At 34.6% G+C, this 18,491-nt stretch overlaps 1 protein-coding gene across 1 annotated transcript; it reads left to right on the top strand.

The window, feature by feature from the left end:
* Window positions 1-4,081: 4,081 nt before the first annotated feature.
* Smp_158510 (diacylglycerol O-acyltransferase 1) lies at window positions 4,082-16,883 on the top strand (the record flags this gene model as incomplete). Its single annotated transcript, XM_018794275.1, has 5 exons — window positions 4,082-4,280; window positions 4,461-4,664; window positions 14,732-14,915; window positions 15,480-15,658; window positions 16,735-16,883. 5 exons carry the CDS (start codon window positions 4,082-4,084, stop codon window positions 16,881-16,883), a joined length of 915 nt encoding a protein of 304 aa, XP_018648704.1.
* Window positions 16,884-18,491: the final 1,608 nt, after the last annotated feature.

Raw genomic sequence — 18,491 nt, 5'->3', positions numbered from 1 at the left:
GACAAGCTCAACTCTCAACAACAGGTTCCAAGCCCTACAAGATCTACCGAAAGAAGAAGAAACTGCTATGGAGGACAGATGGAAAGGGATCAAAGAAGTATTAACTTTAACGTGTCAAGAGGTTCCGGATCGCGAGAAGACTCATCATAAGGAATGGATCTCTATGAAAACCATAGACAAGATTCAGGAAAGAAAAATAACAGCAACCAATAACATTTGAAGAAAAACAGAGAAAGTCAAGGCACAGGTCGAATACATTGAGGCAAACAAACAAGTAAAGAAGAGCATTAAAGCCAACAAACAGAAATACGTGGAAGAGCTAACAAAGACAGTGGAAAAAGCTGTAAGAGAATGAAATATGAAACAACTATATGACACAACGAAGAAACTTGTAAGGAAATATAGTGGGCCAGGGAGACCAGTCAAGAGTAAAAATGGAAAACCAATCATTGAAATTCAAGAACATAGGAACAGATGGGTGGAACACTTTGAGAAACTCTTGAATAGACCAGCTCTACAGAACCCACCGGATATTGAAGCAGCAAACACAGACCTTCCTATAGATGTCACTCCACCAACGACGGAAGAAATCAGGATGATCATCAGACAAATCAAAAATGAGAAAGCAGCAGGACCTGACAGTATACCAGCCGAAGCACTGAAGTCAGACACACAAACATGTGCAAACATGTCCCATTTTCTATTCAGGTAGATTTTGGAGGAAAAACAAATGCTGATGGACTGGAAAGAAGGATACCTCATCAAGATACCGAAGAAAGAAGAACAACAGAGGCATCACACTACTATCGGTACCAGGAAAGTTTTTCAACAGTGTTGGTGAAGCGGACGAAAGATTCAGTAGATGCCCAACTTCGAGATCAACAGGCTGGATTCCGTAAGGATCGGTCGTGCACAGACCAGATTGCGACACTACGGATAATCGTGGAACAATCAATTGAATGGAATTCGTCACAATACATCAACTTCATTGACTATGGAAAGGCGTTTAACAGTGTGGACCGGAAAACCTTATGGAAAGTTCTTCGTCACTATGGAGTTCCTGAGAAGATTGTCAACATTATCCAGAGTTCATACGACGGACTACAGTGCAAGATGGTGCATGGAGGACAGTTGACAGATGTATTTCCAGTAAGGACCGGAGTCAGACAAGACTATCTACTCTCCCCCTTCCTCTTTCTTCTGGTGAGTGACTGGATTATGAAGGCCTTGACGTCTGAGGGGAAGCACGGAATACAATGGACATCTCATAATCAATTAGACGATTTGGACTTCGCAGATGACCTAGACAACCTTTCTCATACACACGAACAAATACATATGAAGACAACAAATGTAGCAGCAGCCTCTACAGTAGTAGGCCTCAACATACACAAAAGAAAAAACAAGATTCTCAAACACAACACGGAGAATACCAACCCAACCACACTTAATGGAGAAACTCTGGAAGAGGTGGAAACATTCACGTACCTAGGAAGGATCGTTGATGAACAAGGAGGATCGGATGCAGATGTAAAGGCGAGGGTTGGCAAAGCAAGGACAGAATTTCTACAGTTGAAGAACATAAGGAACTTAAAACAACTGTCAACTAATTTGAAAGTGAGAATCTTCAATACGAACGTCAAAATAGTCAGTCCTACTCTACGGAGCTAAAATGTGGAGAACTACTACAACCATCATCAAAAGTGTACAAGTATTTATAAATAGATGTCTACGCAAAATATTTAACATTCACTGGCTGGATACTATCAGCAACAGCGTTTTATGGGAGAGGACAAACCAGATTCCAGCTGAAGAGGAAATTAGGAAAAGACGTTGAAAGTGGATAGGACATACATTGAGGAAATCACCAAACTGCATCACGAGGCGATCCCTAACTTGAAATCCTGAAGCGAAATGCAAAAGAGGAAAGCCAAAGAACACATTACGCCGGGAAATAGAAGCAGATATGAAAAAGATGAATAACAACTGGAAAGGATTGCACATGGCAGTGTTGGATGGAGAATGCTGGTGTGTGGCATTTACTCCTCCACGTGGAGTAACAGGCGTAAGTAAGTAACACGTGACAGTTCAAGTTTTTAGTTTAAGTAAAATGATCCTATATGAGTTATTTAATTGTCGATTAATTTCTTTACTCAACATCATAATTGCTATTTCATTTGTTCTTTTTGTGCTACAGTATACTACAATGATTTTTAGTAAGTAAAAATATGCTTATGTTCATGAATGTTTTCACATTGCTGTATTTATGAATTAACAGAAGTTTTCTGTCATCAACATTATGTAAGTCATTTACTGAATTCGGTCAACTCTCTAGGGACTTAGTGGTAATCGTCATATCCTCCCTCCCTTGATTCAGAATTCACTGCACAAAATCTCATTCTCACATTCTGGTCATATCATTTTTCAAATGATGTTGTGGAGTATAGAAACATATCGAGAGAGAATCATTTTATTAGGTGTATGTGAAATAGGTTATTAAAATTGACAACAGATTAAAAACGAGGAAATTAACAAGGAATTTCCAAATTAAAGAATCATTTCACCAAATATCGGACAGTAGTTGAAAGCATTTGATAGAGGTCATTAATGATAACTTAGTTTTAATCTGTTAAAGTTTTACAGATAGCAGAATAAATCCACGTTTTGAGTTTTACAAAAGATCAGTAATATGTCCCAGGGCGTACTCATGACTACGAGACCTAAAAAGCTCATTTTAATCAGAATTAATATGATAATCCTTTTCAATATATTATTTAAATGTTTGGAAATGGACAAAGACAAGCTTTTTACTTAGAATGACTAAAATTACGGAATATCTATAGTATTGTCATTAGATAAACTGTCAATTTCAAATTCCATCAATTAGGTCTCCTGGTTAGAGTGCTATTTGTTTTTATTTATTTATTTAAACACATAAATATTGGTACAAAGAGGCACCAGATATATAAGCGCCACACAAATCTTGTTTGATTTGTGTGAGGGCCGAGATACTGCACGGGTGCCCAAACCGAAGTAGGTGGTTTTCTTAGGGGACCACACCCCGAGTCTTTGACCTAAAGATCTGATCCACAAGGCAATGGAGCAACGTAAGGAGATGCAGTCCCATGATAGCCAGTGACCGACAGTAGGTTCATACACCATTTGTTCCCTCAGGATACTGGAGCCCATGTACACCATTTGTTTGGAATCAGGGTTTTCCAACTCCCCTAGGTGGACCCTCCGTATCCACCCACCCTGTTAAAACTCCGGACATTCGCTTTTCATCCTTTCAATTTCGTAAGCAACCAGTTCGCCGCGAAAAGGCAGTGAGTAAGACTTCCCTTTCAGTGGCTGTATACATGTGACCATGTGAGAGCATTTCGAGAGGGAGAGCGGACTCTTCCCACTCTTGGCCGTACCAGGGCATTTGGGGGCTATCAAAATAACAAAAACAAATTTCTTTCTAATCATTATCTGTCTAATTCTATATCAAAGAACAAACTAAAGATTATTTTAGTTAAAAAAACATACAGATATCAGCACTACTGTTATCAATGATCAGTATTATTATTTCTAACTACCACCTACGCAAACACTTTCATTTGTTTTATTAACCAATCAAATTTTACCATTCAAAAAGACATATATAAACAAAAATTGAACTATCACAAATATTTTACAACCAATTATCCAGTCATCATTATTATTCATTAAATAAAATGTATCATTAATTAAATCTCATTGTTTCTGATCATTTCACAGTGAGAGGATCATCCAAATCATTATTATTATTATCTCCATATCATATTGATTCTATATTGTATTCCTTTCTGTTTTTTTTTTAAAATTATTCACAATGTATAAATGTATTATAAAACTATTTTCAAATTTCTCTGATCTTATTCAATTAAAACAAATAATGTTTCAAATCTTAAGTGTTACATCATTTATTGTAATGTTTTTATTTGGTGCAACAACATGTTGGTTACTATGGATATATTTAATTATTAAATTTATTAAATTATTTTATATAATTACTAATCAATTAATTATGAATAATCATAATATTATTTATAATCCTATGGAATTTATATATAATGAACAATTATTTGATTTATTTCGACAATTTATAACAATATTATTAATGATTACTATCTATTGGATCTATTGGAATATTGATAAAGGTTCTGAAGAAAAAGGTAGTCATCCAAAATATTTTATTAGAAATTTAATAATATGGAAATATATAGCACATTATTTTCCAATTAAACTTGTTATCAGTGAATTATATAATAATAATAAAGATAATGAACATGCAACTGAAGTGACCGAATCCAGTATTATGGCTGATCAAAGTTGTGATAATAATAATGAAGAAGAAGATCAAAATTCAAATGATAAAATATGTACTCAAACAATTAGAAATAAAGAAGATTATCCTAAATATGAGAATAATTTAGCATGTATAAAAGAATTATTCCCTCCAAGTAATAATTATTTAGTTGGTTATCATCCACATGGAATATTTGGTATTGGTGCTTTTATTAATTTCTTAACGGAAGCTAATCAATTCTCCGAAAAATTTCCAGGAATTACACCATGGTTAACAACATTGGAAATTAATTTTAAAGCACCATTTTATCGTGATCTCCTTTTGTCTTTTAGTAAGTTTATAATGAATTATTGCTTATTGACTTGTTTCTTTGTTAACATAATAAAAATGAGATATTACGATGTTATACAACTTATTTGACTAACTCATTGAAACGCAGTTCCAAAATAAAGCCCTTTTGTAGCAAAAAATATCAAAGATTATGTGTAATAAATGTTTCTTGGTAAAAAAAAGGATGATTCGGTATCAAAATATTGAGTTATAAGTAGCGAGAGGATGGTGGCTAGCAGTGGAATCCAGGACACGCGTTTCGTCTCACTTAGGACTCGTCAGCCACCATCCATCTCTGCTTGAAATGCTAGTGACTTAAGGCAATATCGAGGTGATCCGCACAGGATGAACATATACAGTCCTAAACATCAATGGGAACATTCAAATGGCCAATACAAAGTGAGTTAAAATATTGAATATTATATTTATGATAGCATTCAAATACTAGTATGAGAAAATCCTATTAAACACTAGTCAATTAGCAGGATAAAGGATATCAAAACTATAGTGAATGGTCACAAACTAAAAATTGATAATATATATTAATAAGCCTGTAACTTATTGATTAACAATTCACTAAACAAACATCATAGGTACAAGTCGGTTTCGTAGACGACAGTTTATTCCTGTTTTACCGCTAAATCTAATGTTGCTGAGTACAATACTGTGTAAATTTGCGGATAAGTATAATTGACAATCTTCATCCTAAAACGAAAAACTAAGTAGTATTGCCTAGTTTCCAATGGTTCGCAAGCTGATTTTAGTCTCTTATTAAAATTAACTTAAAATTGAAGAAATTCATGCCTGAATTTCAGGAAAAAAGATATACTGGTGACGAAGAAACTCAATCATCTTTTACAAAGTAAATTTAAATGCAACATGATTAGAAACAATTCAGATGACGTCTTACGTGATGTTTATCTACCTTAATGTGGAAACCTTAATCTACAGAGTTATCAGACAAATTAGATCATATAATTAAAGTACAACATTACTTTATTTGGTAACAACGATGAGAATAACTAATGAGGTCTACATCTAGAGTTAGTGTAACAGTTGTTATCGGAATGGTACTGACAGTATTGATTACAATACTCAGAATGTATAAAATGTTGGTTTTAAATGCCTATCAAACTTCTTTAAGGATTTAATATGATTTGATTATGCTGAAACATCTTTTAAGTCATTAAGAAATATCGTTTTACATATAACCAATGTTCTTGAACAATAACTTTTTTTCCATGAAGAAACTTTAGAGTCGAAAAGTTGTTTAAATTTGAAAGTTTATTTAGATAAAAAAAACTGGTTTAACCGGAAAGCATGATAATTAATCCTATGACTATCTATCTACTTCATGTATTTTTTTGAGAATTAATTCTACAGAAATATTGACCAACTAGTCAATAAAACATAAAAAATAACTATCATTTATCAACTACTTACAAAAGCTAATATTGTTTTTGATATAGGTAGCTGAATCGTTTAGTAAAGCGTCTTTGGAAACGTTACTGAAACCTTTTTTTACCAAATTGACAATGTATTTCTTAATTAAAAGCTATTGCTATTATTATTACTATTTCGATGTAGTTTTGTTCTCTGAGCTGGATGGTTTGGAGCTTTCATCGTCCTTCTGAACGACATCATCAACACAAACTTCGGGTAGAAGTGCTGATGATGTCGTTCAGAAGGACGATGAAAGCTCCACGACCAAACCATCCAGCTCAGAGAACAAAACTCCATCAAAATCATCCACCTGAGCTACAAATCTTCTCCACCATCTCATTATTACTATTATTAAACAAATTTGTAATTGCGGAAGGAGCATGATTAAATATTTAGATTACAAACAAATTAGTGAAATGGTTTTAATTTAACCGGTGAAATTAAAGAGGTCAAAAGAAATATAACACTCAATATTAAATCTATTAAGAATGTTGTTTTCTTAATTCAGGCTATTGCACTGAAATAATTCACGACAAAGCATCAACTAAATCTGCATAATGTTAAAAAAAAGGTATAATAATAGATGAAACATTGAAAATCATAATACTGAAACCATAAGACGTGACTTTGACAAAATTGAATAACTTTCAGAATACGAGGACAAAATTTACGTGATATATTCTACGAAAATTTATAGGTAATTACAAGATACGCATGCTGAACAATTATGGGTATAGCTCTAATTAGTTCAGTCATAAACTTAAAATATATTGAATTTTCAATCTAGTTGGTAAACTTCAATTATTCGCATGGACGGTAGTTATTATTATCTTGCTGAAAATATGGTTATCTCAATTTTTTAAAGATTACTAGTATAGTTGATTATCATAGTAAAATTATGTTGGCTCAATTTTCATAACTACCATATCAATTCATAAGTGGTAAAACAATGATTTATAGCTATTCGATAGTTTTTTTCAAAATGGCTATATATTTTCCAGAACTCTATTAAATATGCTACAAAAATAGAAGCTATGTAAGTATAGCAAGTACTACTGAAGATTATGAACTCATTTCAATTTTATCTTGCATTATACTCGATGGCATACAGTAGTTCCTAATCGATAAGCATTTAGTACACATCTTTATTATTCTCCATCATAATTTGATCTTATTTACAGATATTAGGTTAGGTCTAAGGCTTTATTCATTAAGCTCTACCTCACAGACTTGATTCATATTGTTATCAGTAAGAGATCCACCCCTGACTGCAGTTTACTGAGAAACCATTGAAGATAATACAACAACATTTCTACCATCAACTTAAACCATTTTCATTACAGGTATATATATCAGGTAATGGTTTGGTTGAGAACAAGAGTGGATGATCAAAATAATGTAGATAGATATCTGATTAGGATTGATTTATAATACAGTTCAAAAGTATTCTATTACAATAGCCTCATCCTCTTTCAGCTTATATTATTTTAGAGGGAATATTTCACTATACTGTATTATTTTTATTAACTGGTGCACATTCTAGCTTCAATTCATTGTTTTTTTATTATCCCTTTATATGCTAACTTGAAATGTAATGAATGTAATCAATTCATAGTTTTGTAAGATTTTATATTTATATATTTGTTTATTAATTATTTGTAGTGTTTAGGTATTTCAGTCTTCATTTAATATAACCTAGAGTAATTAAAATCGATAACCAAGTATAAGTTTGTTCATTTATTTATTATTAAATTTATAATGATAATAATGACCTATATATCTGGTAAAATTAAATAATGAACTTACATTGTCTACAAATTAATAAATAAATAAATTTTTACACAACAACCCGATGTATATGTAGATATGAGAAATATAGAACAGAATTATAGATGTTTATATTATTATTATTTTTTAAATTAGATGAAAGTTACTCATATGTAGCACGTGTCAGTGTGCAAATAATCATAGTTTACTTACCTATTCAAAGTCTAAAACTAACAAAATCTTTTTATTATAACAGAGTGATTTTGGTTAAATAATCATTGAAAACTAGAAAGCACTAGACGACCATTTTGTCATAAATTAAAACTCCTCTGTAGTGTATCTATCGCTTTACACAGAATTGATTTCAGGTTATTTAGATCTAACAGTGTCTAAGATACCATCAGGCTATTGAATTCGAATTCAATATTACGCATATTCTACTTGAACTACTCTTCAGAATACTGTGCTGTGTTCTACTTATATCCTCATAAGTAGTATATGGTGATGATCAGACAGAAGACCGATAAGGAAAGAACTGAAATGAAGCGCAATTGGTAGGAAAATGCATTAACAATGAAATTAGGGAAGATGAACTGATATTTACAGAAGGAACAGTGAAAATTGAGACCATTGATTGTTATTTTGCAAATAAACGATTCACTGAATGGTTATCAGATCTTAGTAAAATAGTTTGTCATTTGTGCTTAAATACATTCGATTGTCCCCAACTAGTGTTTTGTACACTACAATACCAATAACATCAATGTCTCATGTTTTCAATGATTGAAACCATGAGTTACGAAATCTATTAGGTTCTTGCTAAACGCCTATCATTAGAAATACATAAGGATTCCATAAGAAATTAGGGGCATGAAATTCATAATAATCTTTACTTAATCACTCATCCGGCATCATCCCCGATAAGTACGTATCTACAGAGCTTTGTGACATGATACAAGTTGCCAAAATTATGAGTAATAAAACAAGATAATAATTTTAAAATTATTATTTTAGTATGTAGTTCACGTAAATACTTTATGCATCAAAGTGTCATTATACTAAACTTTAAAAACTGTTTATAAATTAATAGCAATAAGGTCGTTCTTAAGAAAAAATTTTGTTCATATGTATCTATACATTACTCATCACAAGTAATTTAAATGGTATATAATTGCATACACATCTCTGAATTCCAAAGACAATCCTACCTCTATGAACAAATTCATTAGATAAGCGTATTATTGGGGATTACTTGATTAATTTTTATTGGCCCAAGTAGCTCCAGGATTGAATAGTTTTAGAAGTGATCAAGTATATTAATAATATAAAACCAATAAACTATGGGTAGTGTTATCGCTTACACTAAGTTACTTGTTTTGATAATTATTTAGCATTAAATTGAAGGTGAGGATGCCCTCAAAATAATCTTTGATATAGTAATTTGATGATTCTAAACGATAGATTATGACATAATAATAATGTTTCAAGTTAAAATCATGAACTTTAAAAAGATTGTGATTTTTTTTTGAAACGATACAATAAAATGAAATGACAAAATATGACAGTTCAAAGTTTATCTGTTCAATGAAATTTAGTAGTCGACGAATCTTCAGTAGTCAGAAACTATATGGTGAATTCAATTATGATTGACAGAATATCTATGATGACCATATTCAGTTTTGGAAAATTTACTCAAAATATATATTATTTATCCGAATAATTTATACATCTGGCTTGTACCAGTATGTCCATTGCATAGTCTGTAACTTCAATAGTCACATACTACTCATATAGAGTCCATAAAAATGAAATGTAACTAGCTGTGATAAATTAAATGATAGCATATTTCTTCCACGTTTCGATTTGTTTTGACAATGTTAACGTAGGACGTGATTTGGAGAACATAAGAACTTAAGTACATTATTTTTACCTAAAGTAAGTAATCTATGCGATATATTATGCAGCCAAGTTATAATTGTCAATAAACTGAAAGTGAAGTTATAAGCTCATTATAACAAAATGTTGCAATAACTATCGCATAAATGTCAAGTTCTGTATTCAAACTTAAAAGGAATTGTAGAGCATAAAACAAAGGTTGTTAAGTAGTTAGTTTAAATCATTAAGTAACAGAACAAGCATGCAACATTTATGTTTATTATTCGTTACAATCACATATCAAAGGAATCAAGATTGGTGACTACATTCGGACAAAAAGCTGCTTTATGTGACTACGTTTGTTCAGTTACTATTTTATCAGATTAAGCGTTCGGTTGTATTTTGCCAAAACGAACTGTTCGATGTGTTTTAATTAACAAAATATAAAACGTTTTTTATATCACAGTATTCTATATCAAGTAACAGTACAGTATCGAATAGAATATACGGATGCATTTATCCTCTAACCCTGATCTAAAAGTATGTATATGTTGATATTACCCTGAAACTCAAACTAAAGTGGTTGATGGAAATTTCAAAGTATCAGTGAAGAGTAGATGATTACTTTACTTACTTACTTACGCCTGTTACTCCCAATGGAGCATAGGCCGACGACCAGCTTTCTCCAACCCACTCTGTCCTGGGCCTTCTTTTCTAGTTTTATCCAGTTCTTGTTCATTCTTCTCATGTCTGTCTCTATTTCTCGGCGTAATGTGTTCTTTGGTCTTCCTCTTCTCCTTTGACCTTCAGGATTCCATGTGAGGGCTCGTCTTGTGACACAATTAGGTGATTTCCTCAAAGTGTGCCCAATCCACTTCCAGCGCTTCTTCCTGATTTCTTCCTCTGCTGGAATCTGGTTTGTCGTCTCCCACAGTAACTTGTTGCTGATAGTGTCTGGCCATCGGATCCGAAGTATCTTGCGTAGACAGCTGTTGATAAACACTTGTATCTTCTGGATAATGGCTTTCGTAGTTCTCCAGGTCTCCGTCCCATACAGTAGAACTGTCTTGACATTTGTATTGAAAATTCTAACCTTGGTGTTGGTTGACAATTGTTTTGAGTTCCAGATGTTCTTCAGTTGCAGATATGCTGCTCTTGCTTTGCCGATCCTCGCCCTCACATCTGCATCTGATCCACCGTGTTCATCAATGATGCTGCCCAGATATGTAAAGGTTTCCACATCTTCCAAAGCTTCTCCGTCAAGTGTAATTTGATTGGTGCATATCGTATTGTATCGGAGAGTCTTGCTTTTCCCTTTGTTTATATTGAGACCTACTGCTGCTGAGGCTGCTGCTACACTGGTCGTTTTCTCCTGCATTTGTTGTTGCGTTTGTGATAGAAGAGCCAGATCATCTGCGAAGTCTAAATCGTCAAGCTGCATCCTGCCTGTCCACTGTATCCCGTGCTTTCCTGCAGATGTTGACGTCTTCATGATCCAGTCGATGACCAGGAGAAAGAGAAAGGGTGAGAGTAAGCAATCTTGTCTAACACCGGTCTTTACTTCAAACGATTCGGTGAGTTGTCCTCCGTGGACGATTTGGCAGTTTAGTCCATCATAGGAGTTCCGTATGATGTTGACTATCTTCTCAGGAACGCCGTAATGTCGAAGAAGCCTCCATAGTGTCGTCCTGTCCACGCTATCAAATGCCTTCTTGTAGTCAATGAAGTTGATGTAGAGTGATGAATTCCATTCGATTGATTGTTCCACAATGATACGTAGAGTTGCGATTTGATCTGTGCACGATCTATCCTTACGAAATCCAGCTTGTTGATCTCGAAGTTGGGCGTCCACGGAATCCTTCATCCTGTTTAACAATACTCTGTTGAAGACTTTTCCTGGTATTGAGAGGAGAGTGATGCCCCTGTAGTTTTCGCACTTGCTGAGTTCGCCTTTCTTTGGTATCTTGATCAGAAGTCCCTTTTTCCAGTCTGTTGGTACATGTTCTTCGTCCCAAATCTTACTAAAGAGGACGTGGAGTATCTTTGCAGTTGCTGTTACATTTGCTTTCAGTGCCTCTGCCGGAATGTTGTCTGGTCCCGCTGCTTTGCCACTCTTGACTTGTTTAATGGCCATGCTGATCTCTTCAATTGTTGGTGGGCCAATATCGATTGGGAGGTCCGTGGGTGCTGCTTCGACGTTGGGTGGGTTCAGTGGAGCTGGTCGATTCAAGAGTTCTTTGAAGTGTTCTACCCACCTGTTTCGTTGTTCTTCAATGTCGGTGATTATTTTTAATTCCCTAGTTATCACTGGTCTTTCTGGCTTACGGTAATTTCCAGCAAGTTTCTTTGTTGTATCATACAGTTGTCTCATGTTTTCCTCTCTTGCAGCCTTTTCCGCTGTCATCGCTAAATCGTCCACATATTTACGTTTGTCGGTTCTGATGCTCCTCTTCACTTGCTTGTTTGCCTCTGTGTATTCGGCTTGTGCCTTGGCTTTTTCCGCTCTGGTTCGGCTGATATTGATTGCTGCCTTCTTGTTCCTCCTCTCTTCAATCTTATCCAGTGTACCAACAGTGATCCATTCCTTGTGATGGTGCTTCTTTTGGCCCAGAACCTCCTGACATGTTGAAACGATTGCCTCCTTGATACCTTTCCAGTTGCTCTCCATTGTAGTTCCCTCTCCATTGAGTAGATCATGAAAGGCCTGGAACCTGTTGCTGAGGGCTATCTTGAATTTGTTGAGTTTGTCAGCATCTCGAAGAAAGGCCGTATTAAACTTTTGTGATGTTGTCCGCGCCGTTGTCCACTGCTTCTTAAGTTTTAGTTTCATCTTGGCGACCAGTAAATGATGATCGGATGCTATATCAGCTCCTCTCCTGGTTCTCACATCCTCCATCGTCCTCCTGAACTTTTTGTTGATGCAGATATGGTCGATTTGATTCTGTGTAGTGTGATCCGGTGAAATCCAAGTAGCTTTGTGTATCTTTTTGTGTGGGAATATGGTGCCACCTATGACCAGTTTATTGAAGGCACATAGGTTTGCAAATCTCTCACCATTTTCGTTCCTTTCTCCCAGTCCATGTCGTCCTATGACGTCTTCGTATCCAGTGTTGTCCTTTCCAACCTTGGCATTGAAATCTCCCATCAGAATGGTCAGGTCCTTGGTTGGGCACTTCTCGAAGATCAACTGCAGCCTATCGTAGAATTGGTCTTTAGCGTCTTCATTGTAATTGTTGGCAGGTACATCGCACTGGATGACGTTCATTGTAATGTCCTCTTTCTTTGTTTTGAAGGAGGCTTTGATGATCCTCGGTTCATGAGATTCCCATCCAATAAGTGCATTTTGTGCTTTTCTGGACAGCATCAATGCAACTCCTTGTGTATGTGGGGCATTTTCTTCTTCATGACCGGAGTATAACAGAAGTTCTCTTGAAGATAGTCGTTGTTGTCCAACCTGCTTCCAATGTGTTTCGCTGATTCCAAGCACCTCCAGGTTGTATTTTCTCATTTCTGCAGCAATTTGGAAGACTCTTCCGGTCTCCCACATTGTTCGGACATTCCATGTACCTATAAAAATTGTTGCTCTGGTTGTAAGAAGGTGCATAGGCCTCATGACTTCCGAAGGAACTCGGCTTTCATCATGAGACGTCATAATTATTCCTTCTACTACCAGGGCAGAGTTTGAATGGTTTGAATGATTTTTTCTGGTTAGCGTTTTTTTAGAGAGTTGGTTTTCTACGGGATGGGGTCGCTAACCCCATGCCCAACCCTCCTCCTTTACCCGGGCTTGGGACCAGCAGTAACCCCCAGAGGAGCTACAGGTGGAGTTAAGAGTAGATGATAATTGATTATAAATTATTTGAATATTTATGTTTTATGGATACAGCAGTCAGGTAAATGTCAAGATCGAGGTCGACAGGACAATCTGGAATTAATTTGTTGAGAAATCCGAACACTTCACCTCTACCTGAAGTTTGTGCTGATTTTGTTCAGAAGAATAATGAGAGCGCCACGACCACACCACCTGGCGCAGGGAACAAAACTCCTCCTAAAAGATAACTACCCTTCATCCCATCTATAAAGATTGTTAGAACTTTCTCATTTTGTAGTAGTTTTTCTATCAATCTATGTGACAGATACTTATTGAAGAGTATACTTTATGTTGAAGTTAACTTGATATCCTTTGGTTACTGAGTATGTTTCGACAACTGCTTTCTTACACAATTAAATTCAGCTGTCTAGACGTCCCCATCATATTTATAGTTAACTCTTGCAACATTTACTTCCATAGACTCAACTTTATTGTCCTTATTTTGAAATCCCATCCCTAAACTTCACTTAATTAAACAAGATAATCAGACCAAACTTTTACGCTACTTAAATTTCGATTGTTGACATTTTAGCAAATGTATTTTTGTTTGTTTTCGCATTAATTTTTGTGGAAACGTACTCTCAAACTTTGATAAAATTTTATGTATGGAGCTTAACCGTTACGAAAATATCAGTACGATATCCATACATAGAACGCACTTTGGAAATCGTACGAAAGTATTCGCTAAAGTTAGATATTATCGCTTACGATAAGCAATTTTCCTGGTTCAAAGCATGAATACCCGGCAACATTTTCAAGATTTAGGATACTACTTTCAATTATTAAGTAGTAAAACTTTATCACCGTAACTTAGCTGAAGGAAATGGTCATTACTGAGATGAATGTAGATTACATGTCCTTCGTTACTTTTGTTCATTCAAGAGCTGAACCACAGGAATCGGGAGAAAGTTCAAATAAAGTGTCATTAGTTTTTTTTGTCCTACGGTTGAGAGCTGTATCGAATACAGTTAAATGGTTTATTTATCTCTTCCATTTCCCTAGTTTCCAAGACTCTAAAGTGGACTTTATTTCGTACTGAATTTTCCCATGATGGATGTTATTTGATTAAACAAACCAGTATACTGACTGATTTATATTTTTTTATTATTCAGATCTTGTAGCGGCAACATACAAAGGACTTTCATACCTTCTTGATCCTCAACAATGTGGAAATACAGGAAATTTCGTTGTCGTTCTTTTGGGTGGTGCTCCTGAAGCATTAGATTCACGTCCTGGAAAATATGTCTTCCACACTAATCGACGATACGGCTTTTTCAAGTTAGCATTAATGACTGGGTAAGTATCATATTGAATTATTTTCAAAAATTTACAAACTGACGATATTGAACTTAATTCAAATATGCTACTTGAGGGTCTAGAAATATATGGATTATACAATAATCGTAAAATTTACGAGAACTTTAAAATTGGGCGAATGAAAATCGCAGTCAATCTGGCAGTATTTTCCGATTCAGGTGAAATAGCAATTCAATAAAGACAATATATTTCTATTAAAAAGAAGACAAATTATACTTTTTACAGACATCTAAAATCCAAATGCATCGAGTCACTTAGTTTGGTGTAACTTGGTTGATGGAATCCACTTACTAGAAGGGATAGGACTTGATATTAGTGTTCAGTGATTGAGTAGTAAATCAGAAGGGAAATGGTGATTTTTGAAACACTTTCAATTAGATTTCGGTGAAAAACAGCCACTAATTTTACTAGAACTAACGTAAAGAGATATTGGAGACAATTTAAGCTTAATTAGTGGGAAAACCTGATAATTATTTTCCAATTCTGAAAGTCCCAAACTGTTTGTTAGCTAATTAAATATCTTACTCCTATGGTTTCGTTTAGGTCGCACTTAGTACCGTGTGTATCGTTTGGCGAACCGAATATGTTTAAACAAGTGTACAATCCTGAAGGGAGTTGCATACGATACTTCCAAAATCGATTTACGGAAATGGCAACATTCTCACCTCCTTTCTTTTATGCTCGATTTTTACTGCCTTATCGGACAGATGTAAACACAGTCAGTAAGTTAAACAAATACATATCATTTAAAATATTTTCGAATTCATGAAACAAAATAATCCAGTGGTCACAATAAAGTTTACTTAATATAATTAGTAATCTTTTCTAGCTATCTCAGACGAATCGAACAACCAGAAAGCTTAGTGAGGATAATCTCAATACAGTGAAAATTACACCAACAGATGTGCCCAAGAGTTTAATTGGACGTTCTAATATAGGACAGCTACAAATGCTAACAAAACCCGGTGTCCAGTCGCTATATATTGTCATTTCAAAGTCGCTGAGATCTGATTAAGGACTGGAAATAAGAGCCAGCAATACTTATTACAATTCATAAGTCTTTTTCACTTTAAACTACAAGGCTCCAAACTGATTGGTTGGCTGTCATGCAGTTTAACTTGGGTCTCGAAATTACACTCAGAATTCTCATATATTTCCAATAATACGAGACTAGAAGACAAACTACCGGGTAGTTGGTACAATGTCTACTGTCTGTTGTGGAAACGTACAATAAATGGTATTCTGTGAATTATACTCTTATTGCGAATTATTTCAACCAAAATGATCAATCTCGTTAATATACTAGACTACTTTATACTTGTTCTATCATTAGCCTTCAAAAAGAAAGAAACCGATTATATAAAATGCCCTTAATTATTATCTGTACAGTCAGATTTTGTCTGTATACCTGAATCGTTAACAAGAAAACCAAGTAAAGTACATTTCACTAGAATATAGCAAAACTGGAATCCCATTAGTACATCTGACAGGTTGTAAAATCACTAGTCCTAAATAGAACACCAGATCAGCAACCTTAATAATTTTCTGGTTAGCTTTTTTTAGCGAGTTGGTTTTCTACAGGATGGGGTCGCTAATCGCATGCCTAACCCTCCTCCTTTACCCGGGCTTGAGACCGGCAGTAGCCCTCGGAGGAGCTACAGGTGGAGATAAGCAACCTAGGAGACGTTAAAACCCACTTATAATACAAATACAATCTATAAACTAAAACTATCAAAATTATTGTTTAGGTTCTTGTCTCTTAACTACAAAATGTCTTTTTTCTACCAAAATAAAAAAGTTGGACGGCCAATACCATGTGAAAAAAACCCAAATCCAACAAGAGAACAAATATCAGTGCTGAAAGAATTATACCTAGAAGAACTTCGAAATCTTTACAATAAATACAAACCAATCTATGACCCAGATGGAGATCTAATGTTTGTTTGAAGCTGAGATAATCTTGTTTTCGCAGTTTATTCTATTAGCCAGAAAAAACAATAAACATTACCATCTAGGACTTTATGATTCTGATTATTTTATTTATGACAATTATTTCTCAGTTTCAAGATGTACATTCATTTGAAAAGATTTTTCGGCTCTTTTCATTTCTTCTATGATCTCATGGGGAACAACAATTCGCGATGTATCATAACACTGATCGGAAATAAAAGACTAAAGAATTTTGACGGCTTAATCAAATCAATCGGTATTATAGTGTACCGTAGTCAATGTTACAAGTCCTCGTAACCTGTATTTTACTTATACAGGTTACGAGGACTTGTAACATTATACATTATACTCTTTCAATAACATCTTCAAACCCTAATCTTTCACATAATGCTTATACTCTTACTACTACCACTATGGGATTTGAATCGACAACTGCATCTCTGTGCTAATGTGGTATGGCAACTCGAACTGATGTACGTACGTACGAAGTTCTACGTTGTGAGTGACTGACTGAACCTGTATAAGTCATTGTTTCAACTGATAGACCATATAGGCCTGAAGTTCGAGAGATTAGTATAGATTACTACTAGATTCTAGGAACAATAAGGATGAACATCAAGTTTGTGTTTACTTACTGATTGACTATTGTATTAGGTGAAAAACAAAATGCTTCCTCTATTTCGGTAGAATAGTGGGAAGAAATTTGATAAGGTTCGAAATACTGAGAAAGAAACTTTAATGATTCAATACAAGTCAGTTCTACTAAGCGTTAATATGGTAAAGTATACATGAAAAATTAGCCGATGTGAACAAAATAAGGCATGGAATTAGAGTGCATCATACTGAGTTAGTACACCTGTTGTTTAAGAAATGCTTTAAAGAGAATCCAATATATCAAGGTTACGATATTCGTTTCACAGTCGACCAACAATGAACGTATGAAATAAAGATAAACTGTGGAGTTCCGCTACCTGCGTATTTAACAGCTCAAAGGCTTCCGTGGATAGTTAAATTGTATGGAGAATTAGGCAAGTTCATTGTACCTCGAATACCACCCCTTAAAGTGAAGTGAGGAACAGCCATCCATCTAGTACCAAACAGATACGACTTCCATTTTTAATTCTCATAATTACACAATCACTAAAGAATTTGTGTTTATATCCATCTTACGATTAATCCACTACTAAATCTATAGATAAAATGTTGTGTTAATGGATCCATCGTTTGATTGGTACTGATTTTATAATGTATGAATAAAGCCTATATGTAGAGCCATGGTGGGTAATTAAAACAATTTCTTGCCAAACCAGTACTTTTCATGTCTGAATTGTAATATCAACTTTATTGAAATATAAATTTACGCATTGACACTAAGATAGGAATACGAACAATATACTAGGTTAGACCTGTATGAGAGTGACAATCTACGGAATAGGTATCAAGAGAAAATATTGAAATGAATCTTGGTATGTGAACAAACAGTATAAAATTAGGTCTTACTGATTTAGGTTGTTAGTAATATATGTTAAACAAGTCAAACCCTTAAATTGTGGGATCGCTGAGTAGAAGAACCCTTATTTCGAAACATATTTTAACGAATTATTT

Source organism: Schistosoma mansoni, chromosome 1 (genome assembly GCF_000237925.1).
Source record: "Schistosoma mansoni strain Puerto Rico chromosome 1, complete genome".
Classification (NCBI taxonomy): domain Eukaryota; kingdom Metazoa; phylum Platyhelminthes; class Trematoda; order Strigeidida; family Schistosomatidae; genus Schistosoma; species Schistosoma mansoni.
This window is presented reverse-complemented; position numbering and strand designations above follow the sequence as displayed.